Source organism: Oncorhynchus nerka, linkage group LG6 (assembly GCF_034236695.1).
Source record: "Oncorhynchus nerka isolate Pitt River linkage group LG6, Oner_Uvic_2.0, whole genome shotgun sequence".
NCBI lineage: Eukaryota > Metazoa > Chordata > Actinopteri > Salmoniformes > Salmonidae > Oncorhynchus > Oncorhynchus nerka.
In genome coordinates this window covers 69,032,131-69,042,712 of record NC_088401.1, presented here as the reverse complement: position 1 = coordinate 69,042,712, position 10,582 = coordinate 69,032,131, and the positions used below count along the sequence as shown (strand labels likewise).

Here is a 10,582-nt window from a genome sequence, read left to right as displayed (position 1 = left end):
TCATATAAGATAGCCCTTAGGATGATGACACTGCTGATATTATATAGGTATTATCCTTCCATTAAAAAGGGTAGACTAGGCCTATATTTTGATATTCATTTACCATTCATTCCGTCAGTGCTCCTCATATCACATATTGTAAGATTAGCCTATCATTGTAGGCTAATAGACTGCACATCACCATGACTATGTTAAAATAGTTTCTGGGATTTACAGACCATTGTTGCAATTCACAATGACTAAGCACTAGCTTTCACTTCGGGGATTGACCCTCCCATTCGCCCAAACAACTGCGTCCGGTGGTGTGCGGGCTTCCTGGTTATGGCAATAATAATACCGTTTGCCCGGATGCAAGTTCTTCTTTTCTCACTCCGGCGATTGCTTCCACCCTCCTACAGACACAAACTTATCCGTCGGAGTATGGCCTCAGATGCAACAACCCGGTTCGATTTTCTAGTGATTGGAGGGGGATCTGGGGGTCTAGCCGGTGCACGCAGGGCAGCGGAGCTCGGGGCCACTGCCGCGGTGGTCGAGAGTCACAAACTCGGAGGTACCTGTGTGAGTAAAAAAGTTATCCTGGTTATAGCCACTGTACTTATATAAATAGTTCAAAAAGCAACTCTGAAATTACATCGCATAGGCCTAATTTCCACTGTTCAGTCTCTGATATTCTGTAAAGTTGTCACGTGTAGTTAACGGATTCATTGCGAAGCCTCGAGACCATACTCTTTTTGTGGGATGTTTTTGTGCACAATGTTGTGGTTTGTTAGAGTTAAAAGCAATGGGCACCAATCCAGCGCACGAGCATTCTACTGGTACATAATCATTTTGTTTAACAGTACTAGAGTTATGGCCACAGGTGTTCATCACCCCCTTCTCCACATTTCAGTCTATGGAAGATAAGCTATTAAAGTTACCACATCCGTAAAGCCTGGTCTACCTTATATAGCTGTAATGAATTGTACAATCTTTTGAGCTAAAGTGTATAATGCAGGGATGGGCAACTTTGATGAAGGTGGGGGCCACAAGGAAAACATTTTAGCAGCTCCTCTGTGACAGCAAAGAGAAACCTTTAATTTCAAGTTAATTTCCTGCAATTCTACACATTTTACCATGGGGCGGAGAGAATATTTCGCAATTTTAAACAAATGTCATTCTTTTCTACTCATTTTGCCATGGGGCGGAGAGAAAAAAATAGCAGTTTTACAGCTAATTTCCTGCAATTCTAGACATTTTGCCATGTGTATGAATATGAGAACTGACGATCAGTAGGCCCCAACCCGGTTGGTAATTTGACCATGCTTACTACAAGTTTAGATAGCTTGACTAATTTACCAATCTAAAAAATGTTAGCTGACATGGGCTAATTAAGTAACTGCTGATGCACAACCAAATTTCAAAATGTAATCTTGTGTATTCTAACTCTCGACAGTAAGTAGAGACCCTGACTGAGTCCTCCCCCAAAAGCATGTATATAAAAATAAAAATAAATCCTACAAAAGCTGCCCATCCCTGGTCAAAAGTATTGCTCTCCCACACAACATACCAGAATTTCAACAATCTGTGTTGGTGCAATGCAATTTCAGAGCTGTGGCCAGTATTCTTGCAAAATGCAAGACGATTATTCGGCTCCCATTGCTTTGTGTCTCAACATCAATCACACACATCCATGTTTCTTTGGTAGGAGCATGGATGGTTCCTTTTCATACATTGCTATTATATTTCAATTACTAGATATTTAATGATGCAATGCAGTTAACTAATTCCTTGAAGGACTTGACACTTCCTGTGTTCGCTTGTTTTTTAGTCATGCTCATGTTTGTCGCCTTTTTTCTCCTTTTCTTCTTTAGGTCAATGTCGGCTGTGTCCCTAAGAAGGTATTGTTTTATAGTCAGCCTCCTGGGGGGGGGGGGGTGTAAGTAGCCTAGGCACTGTTAGTAGAGTAAGTTTTGTGCTGTGTGTGTGGAATATTGAATACACATTCATTAAACACACACTATTTATAGGTATTTGTAGGGTACAGTAATAGAAAGGGCCAGAAGAATGTGATCCCGCAATTAAGTGTTTGCTTTTGGTCTCAGGTTATGTGGAATGCTGCAGTTCATGCAGAATATCTCCACGATCACTCTGACTATGGTTTTGATGGCGGACACGTTCACTTCAGCTGGGAGTAAGTATCTGACTTGAGGTCGCCACAGTTGATGGACTTGTTCTGACATCAGCCTGTCCTCTCACACCTTAAATTACTGCATCCTGTCAACTTAGTTAGAGCCCTCACACACCATTTCTAGTTTCTTTTCGCATTGACGTGTTAATGTGATATTCTTGCACAAGGCCAGCCTTTTCTTTGGTTCCTCATTCTTTCATGTGGGGGTGTTTGTGTGCGTTCATGGGTGTGCGTGTGAAAGGATACCACACATTTCTATTGATGTGAAATGGCAAATTCATGATGAGTATTTGCAGATTTTTCATGAACTGACCTGTAAGATAAGTCAGAGGCTTTGTTAAGATGTTGTTATTTGAACTATCTGCAAGTCATGCTCCTTTTGTTCCCCATCCCGTTCTCAGTTTACATAGCAGTCTGTTGCCCAACCTTAGCCTTCAGTTGCCAAATAGATTAACGCAAAGAACTCCACACAGATTGTGTTACCCATGTGACTGGGAGTGATAGGGTAGACTAAGGAAGTGGCCACAACCAGTTAAAACTGATATCATTTTATTTGTCATGTGCAACATAACATGCTGTTTTAAAATTATTATTATGCCGTCAAGCTTTTCTGTGAGCGCACCAACTTCACATTTTGACATTATGTGCAACATTGGAACATATTTAGAAATTTGTGTTTATAAAATGAATTAATGAATTATATATTTTTATTTAACTAGTCAAGTCCGTTAAGAACAAATTCTTATTTACAATGACGGCCAAACCCTAACCCGGATGACGCTGGGCCAATTGTCCCTATGGGACTCCCAATCACGCCCGGTTGTGATACAGCCTGGAATCGAACCAGGTTCTGTAGTGACACCTCTAGCAGTGCCTTAGACCGCTGCGCCACTCGGGAACACATCAGTAATCATTGGTGATAATAATGTCATCCATTAATATCAGTTTTGACTGGGGTAATTGATAATAATCGCTGCGCCACTCGGGAGCACAAATTAAGAGGAAAATGTCTCCAGTTCTGTAATCAGTCCTTTTTTCTTTTGTGTGCAGAACTATTAAGACCAAAAGAGATGCATATGTTAGTCGGCTTAATAACATCTATCGCAACAATCTTGACAAGGTAAGCTTAAACCAGTTCACTGACTGGAGTGTATATTTTGCTTTCCCTCATCATCCATAAAACAGGTTTTGCATAGACATGCACCATAATAGCCTATATTTATGACAATTGTGTTTTTGTTCACATATTTGCACCTGGAACGGAATGGTAACTGGTCGTCTCCCATAGGCTAAAATTGAAACGATTCAGGGTCACGCCAGGTTCATTGACGGCCCTGACCCCACTGTTGAGGTGAATGGGAAGAAGTACACCGCGCCTCATATCCTCATTGCCACAGGAGGGTTCCCTTCTGTCTTGAGTGACAGTGATGTGCCAGGTAAGACTACACAATTAAATTGTATTTGTCACGTACACAGTTTACAGCAGGTATAAAAGGTGCAGCGAAATGCCTAAACATTGCGGTATGACCTAGGGTGCATATTTAAATGAACAACAACCTAAAAAAGTTATTTGTGAAAAGCGACAACCCTTTTGCCATTCTTTATCTAGCATGTAATTTGTGTCTGTTTAAGCTTCAGAAAGGGTTAATGAGGTCTTCGTTAAGTTTGAAAAGTTGTGTTTAGTTTAAAGATGCACTATGCAGAAATCTCTGCCATTTCCTGGTTGCTAAAAAATTTGAATAGTTCGCCAAATTTCAGTTTGTGACAAAACAAGCAAGCGTAGTGTAGAGAATCCTTTTACCATCTAAACCACTGTGAAATATATTTTCCATAACCCTAAATATTGTATTTTCAGCTGTTTGAAGCTGGTAAAAGACGCTAAAAGGAAACTTAAGAACGGGAAGCACTGAAAAGATCTACCGCTTTGTAGACTTGCTTTCAAAATGAGAATTACATATCTATAACTTAAATTTCTATGTGAATTTGGTGGGGTCCCCCAAGAAGTTACATATTGTAGCTTTAAAGTATAACTTATCTTTCGATTAAGGTATTGCAGTCTACTATGTAAAATTGCTATACCTAAACGTTTGCTATATGCTCATTGTTGCTGTTCAAATTGTAAACATGAATCTTTCTTTTTATTTTATCAAATTATTTTCACAGAATTTTTATTTATCATGAAGAAATCGTGCTTTTCAAATATAAAATGAAATAATAAGCTTGGTTAAAGCTAGAATCCTTATTTGCTGCATTCATTTTTGGACTTATAAATTAATTATATATATATATATTATACCCATTAATTCTTGAAGAATATAACTTATAAATGCCTCATGAGCTTAGTTTAACTGTCATACCGGTCAGAACCCAAAATATAAGCTTGTTTTACTACAATGTTTGTAAACAAAGTAAATGTCAACAAACACTGTATAGCCTCAAAACATGGTTAAAACGATAGTTATGACACTAAGGACGGTCAGCCCTTGCAAACAGTTCTGTCTATGATTTGAAAGTGCGTACATTTCTCCAGGCCCAACCCTTAGCTTTTTAGTGAAACGGGTGGAGAGATCCTTTAAGGATTCTAGCTTTAACTTTTCATATAATTCCAGGGGCAAGTCTTGGCATCACCAGTGATGGCTTTTTTGAACTTGAAAGCCTTCCTAAGTAAGTTTAATGACAATAATTTCCATCAGATATATTGATATCTTGGCTTGGCTGTTTGACAGATTGTGTTGTGTAAGTTTGTGTTTCATCCTTTTAAATGTTTCCTCCCAACAGGCGCAGCGTCATAGTGGGAGCTGGATATATTGCTGTGGAAATGGCTGGCATCCTTTCCACACTGGGGTCCAAAACATCCATCATATGTCGTCAGACAGGGGTAAGAACCAATCCAGGCAGACATTGGCCCATATATCATCCCACAAACACGAGTGAAAGTTTTTAGAGGTGTGGCATGTACAGGAGGTGGCCACAAGAGGGCATGTCTAATCCTTTTTACCTTTCCCCTACAGGTGTTGAGAAACTTCGACACCTTGATAAGCTCAAATTGCACCAAAGAATTGCAGAACTCTGGCATAGAGTTGTGGAAAAATACTCAGGTAAAAGCATTTCTTTAATGATGATAGTCTATAACTACTATTTTTCTTGTTTTGAGTAACATTATGATTATAATGCATCCAACCATTTTGACCATTAACATTTCTATGATTATAATGCATCCAACATTTTGTCAATGAATATATGTATAACATGCACATTGTCCTTCCACTGTTATCCCAAAGTGGTCATTATTGTTTCGGTGAGATCAACTAGGTTATAGGCAGACTACGCAGAATTACTAGCTACCTTACATCCCAAATAACTACTCATTATGTGATCCTCAAGATCAAGTGATTCTGCACCTTGCCTTGCTCAAATTGATCCCCTGAAACATACTGATAGTCTGCTATAACCTGTGTCTGCTGTCAGGTGAAGTTGGTGAGTAAGACAGGCAATGGCCTGTTGGAGGTCACACTGGTCACCAAAGACCCAGAGAAGAAGAACGAGGAGGAGAAAATCGGCACCATCCAGGAGGTAGACTGTCTGCTATGGGCCATCGGACGAGAGCCCAACACCGCCGGCCTCAACCTCAGCCAGATGGTGAGGATCACTCCTCAGACTGTTTACAAAGGTCTCTAGAAAAAAATGTGGAGATGTTGCTAAAACCTTTTTATAGTTTCAGTACGTGGCAAGGGATTCAGAAACGAGTTTGGAATGCTGTACACTGCGATTCCATTGTCTGCATTGCTCACTGTTTTCTCAGATGTTGCAAAAAGAGAAATGTCATGTTTTAAAGCAGCTAGAGCTAAATGTATGAGTGTTGTGAATAATAGTCCCAAAGATTTCAATATAAAGTACAAACCCTGTGTATGGGATGTGGCGGCTTACTGAAGGTTGGATGTCTTGTTCGACAGGGTGTGGATATTGATGAGAGAGGCTTCATCGTTGTAGATGAGTTCCAGAACACCACTCGCCAAGGGATCTATGCTGTAGGAGACGTGTGCGGGAAGGCCCTCCTTACTCCTGGTAGGCTGTTAATACACATCAGGAGTATGGCAGACAAAAAAGTGGCCATTTTGAACCATACTTGTGTCTAGTTACAGACATAACTTCAACTGTATACAGCTTGCAATTCACCTAAGAATCATGTTGAATGTGAATAGATTGTCTGTAATGGATAAGGAAGAAGATAACTATAGATATAATCTCACAGTGTACCGTTGATAGTTCAGACACATTTTTGCATTGCAAATCTCAAGTGGGACATTTTTTCTGTTGGGTGTGGGCAGTCGCCATTGCAGCGGGCAGAAAGCTGGCACACAGACTGTTTGACGGCAAGGAGGATGCCAAGGTCGACTTCTCCAACATTCCCACGGTAGTTTTCAGTCACCCACCCATCGGCACGGTGGGCCTCACAGGAAGGTGAGTGCGCTCTTAGCAAAGAAGTCCTCAGGTGGATGGTTCCCCATATTGTAAATGTTCTCCGCTGAAGTGGGATGAGTTGGCGTGTTTCTCTGTCAGTCTGTTGGATAAATAACCAGCCTGGGCCCGGTTTCCCAATAGCAATGGAATTTAGGCTTACAAGTGTTTTAACAATGCGTCTTTCCTGCAACGGATGGCATTGTAACACGCATTTCCCAAAAACCATGCAAAGAGAATGTTTGCTAAGTGCATCGTTGAGGCATAGTGTGGATACTGGTAGGATTGAAAGAAAGGCATCGCTGCTCTCGGATCGGCTTTCTCCATTGGACTCTTACCTTAACATTAGAATTATTCCACAATACTGATGACGGATCAGCGCCGAGAAAGATGTTATCGCCTATGGCTGCAAATATTATTCTAATGCTTACCCTAAAATAATTCACTATATCAAGACATCATTGTGCACATGTTACACATCATAAACTATATTGAGGCAAAATTAAAATAAATAACCAGTGTATTCAAGTGCAACTTTAATGATAGTTTTGGGGAAACAGCTTGGAGAGTTAACGATGCTCCTACGAAGGTTCTTACTATGAACGTAGCCTTAAGATGCTTTTGGAAAACCGGGCCCTTGTCAAAAGTAGCAAACTTTTTAGGGAATAGGGTGCCAATTGGAACGCAACCTTGTGTTTGTGTTTTTCATTAGTAGAGAAGCTGATGGTCTTACATTTGGTCTCCTTGTGTTACAGAGGAGGCGATTAAAAACAGGGGGAAGGAGAATGTGAAGTCTTACAAGACCTCCTTCACTCCCATGTATCACGCCATAACCACCAGGAAGACTCAGTGCATCATGAAGCTGGTGTGTGTGGGCAAGGAGGAGAAGGTGAGAGGCCCCTTAAACCTGGTCCTGGAGACCACGGCAGGTAGCCTAGTGGTTAGAGCGTTGGGCCAGTAACCGAAGGGTTGCTGGATCGAATCCTGAGCTGACAAGGTAAAAATCTGTTCTGCCCCTGAGCAAGGCAGCTAACTTTCTGTTCCTCTGGCGCCGAAGACGTTGATGTTGATTATGGCAGCCCCCTGCACCTCTCTGATTCAGAGGGGTTGGGTTGAATGCATTTCAAGACACATTTCAGTTGACTAGGAATCCCCCTTTCCCTCTTCCTAGTCAGTTGTACAACTGAATTTATTCAACTGAAATGTGTCTTCATTAAAATAATCCAATGTTCGAACTTGTAAACAAGGCTGCATGTTATTTCTCTCAATGGGACTCTGTGCAGACAATTGCAATGTCCGCTTTAGGTGAAAAGCCGGGAACCATTGTGGATTTGACAGCTCTTACGCAGTTCCACCTCCAAAACCGTCAAAACATCAGCTGTACGGTTTTTGCCTAAAGCGGATCTGATTTGAATCTGGCCCTTGATCAACTAATGAAGCCCTTGATTTGATGAAGTAGGTGTGTTCATAGATGGGTTTGAATTAATCTTTGTTCATTTGGCACCAAACGGAAGAGACTGAAACAGGGCGGGACTTTTTTGTAAAATTGTCAATTTTTTGTCAATTTTTGTATTTATTTTACCTTTATTTCACTAGGCAAGTCAGTTAAGAACAAATTATTAATTACAATGATGGCCTACACCGTCCAAACCCGAACGATGCTGGGCCAGTTGTGTTCCGCCCTATGGGACTCGATCCAATAGGAAACTATAATTTTATTTTTCCGCTGCGATACATTTTGAATTCTACATTTCATGCCCTAATGAACACAACCCGGGATTGAAGAACACTACCCTAGACCCCTCAATATTGAGCTCATTGAGCAAACCATTCATGCCAGCATGTTTAGCCTGCCTCAATCTAACAAAAATTACATATCTTTCTCCCCCAGGTGGTGGGCCTTCATATGCAGGGAATTGGCTGTGATGAGATGTTGCAAGGCTTCGCAGTAGCCATCAAGATGGGGGCAACTAAAGCAGACTTTGACAAGACTATTGCCATTCACCCCACATCGTCCGAGGAGTTTGTTACGATGCGTTAACAATGCAAACATCTAGACGATCCTTAATTTCCTATACAGCACCAGCGAGAATCACTATACCAGGAAACAAGTGGCTCAAACGTCTTCTTTTGCAAGGGCTTGACAACACAATGTTCAATAACAGCTCTCTACTTCCATTTTCTTTCATTTAAGTAACTTCTTTTGTGCACCTCGTATGAATATTTTTGAAAATGCCTAGATGGACCAAGACAATGAAGTTACTGCTTTCTTCATCTGTACTGTTGGTGTTTAAGCATTGCTTATCAATTTATTAAACATGCAAGATTTTTCTCATGACTGTGAAATGGAAGTGGGGGATCTTCTACAGGCATTGTTGTCAAGTCATTGCGTTGGGAGTAATGATAACTCTCCTAGTGTATGTGAAACCCTGATTGTCAGTCATTGTTTTAGAACGCTGCAAACACTGCCCCCAATTACTAGGTCGCAATTTCACTACTGTATTGTAATACACATTGAATAAACCTGCAGTCTTTTCTTAAGTATTGTATCATGTTTTATTTTCGACTTCTTTGACACCTTTTTAATGCCAATTTTTAGCACTAGTTTTTGCTTACAATTTATTTTGGAATTTGGTACGCTTTCCATGTTGAATTAACTATCTTTAACCAATGTATGCCTTTATGGTAGATGCAGGGCCTAAAATGTACTCTTTGGTCCACCAGCCACTGTGGCAGGTAGATTCGTTTTTTTTTTATTACCATAGAAGATATTTGTTTCCTGCTAGAATTACACCCAACAAAACACAAAAATGGATGAGCATTTTTGTAATGTTTCTAAAACAAATGTATTACTAATAAGTAATTTGGTATATTATTGCATTTATTTTTAACCAAATTATTAGGAGACAAATGTTCACCTGCCCCTTTAAGTGCGGAGGTTACCGTGGTAACGGGTTTTGATTCATGTTTGTGCCTGTGAGATTGAGTCTGACTAGCGGAAAAATTTCTCTTTCCTAGCAGTTGAATTTCGAACGTTGAACAATCTATTTTGTGAACAAAACAATGGAAATAACCAAGAAACACAAGCACAAAGTCTTACTTCAGTAGACTTTCGTTTCAAGTTAATTAGACCAACTTGAATGCCTATTTCACTCACTCAGCTGTATGTACGCACAGACCCCTACAAGGCAGTGTTGCAGCGCGAGGTGGAATAGGATTTGTAGTTCTTTGACTCAGATTAATTTACCAGCTATGAAACATAACGTCAGAAATATTTTTCACTAAAAATGTAAGCATACTTTACTATTTGTTTTATTCACAAATGCGAGTAAAATGCTTTCACTGTGAACCCCTGACCACCCACCAAGGTAGCCTAGTGGTTAGAGCGCTAGACTAGTAACCGGAAGGGAAGGTTCAAATCCCCGAGCCGACAAGGTACAAATCTGTCGTTCTGCCCCTGAACAGGCAGTTAACCCACTGTTCCTAGGCCGTCATTGAAAATAAGAATTTGTTCTAAACTGACTTGCCTGGTTAAATAAAGGTAAAATTAAATTAAAAATGAAAAAGGTGGCTGGTGGAATAGTCAATCTACCAGCATTTTAGGCCTTGGGTAGATTATTTGATAGTTACATCATTATTTATTTATTTATTGTTACATACACAGGATAGCGCGATTGAAACACATTTGGGCTCCCGAGTGGCGCATCGGTCCAGGGCACTGCATCTCAGTGGTTGAGGCGTCACTACAGACACACTGGTTCGATTCTAGGCTGTATCACAACTGGCCGTGATTGGGAGTTCCATAGGGCGGCGCACAGTTGGTTCAGCGTCTTCCGGGTTTGGCCGGTGTAGGCCTTCATTGTAAATGAGAATTTGTTCTTTTAACTGACTTGCCCAGTTAAATTAATAAAAAAATCATCGCGATAACAGGCAACTACAATTTCGTGGAAACCATCA

General features: G+C 40.5%; 2 protein-coding genes across 2 annotated transcripts in view; both read left to right on the top strand.

The window, feature by feature from the left end:
- LOC115130891 (glutathione reductase) overlaps positions 1-7,402 on the top strand; it is a 7,845-nt gene extending 443 nt beyond the window's left edge. Inside the window, exons 2-12 of the mRNA XM_065019825.1 lie at positions 399-558; positions 1,851-1,877; positions 2,082-2,170; positions 3,218-3,287; positions 3,456-3,603; positions 4,777-4,831; positions 4,946-5,045; positions 5,179-5,265; positions 5,636-5,806; positions 6,121-6,232; positions 6,496-7,402. Coding sequence (XP_064875897.1) covers positions 399-558; positions 1,851-1,877; positions 2,082-2,170; positions 3,218-3,287; positions 3,456-3,603; positions 4,777-4,831; positions 4,946-5,045; positions 5,179-5,265; positions 5,636-5,806; positions 6,121-6,232; positions 6,496-6,632 — 1,156 coding nt within the window. The 3' untranslated portion in view covers positions 6,633-7,402. The remainder of the gene's footprint in view (positions 1-398; positions 559-1,850; positions 1,878-2,081; positions 2,171-3,217; positions 3,288-3,455; positions 3,604-4,776; positions 4,832-4,945; positions 5,046-5,178; positions 5,266-5,635; positions 5,807-6,120; positions 6,233-6,495) is intronic.
- On the top strand, positions 7,350-9,166 carry LOC135572077 (glutathione reductase-like; the record flags this gene model as incomplete). The annotated part of the gene is made up of 2 exons (XM_065019083.1): positions 7,350-7,514; positions 8,517-9,166. Coding segments are annotated over 2 exons (315 nt in total), but the record flags the coding sequence as incomplete, so codon positions are not given.
- Between the last annotated feature and the right edge of the window lie 1,416 nt (positions 9,167-10,582).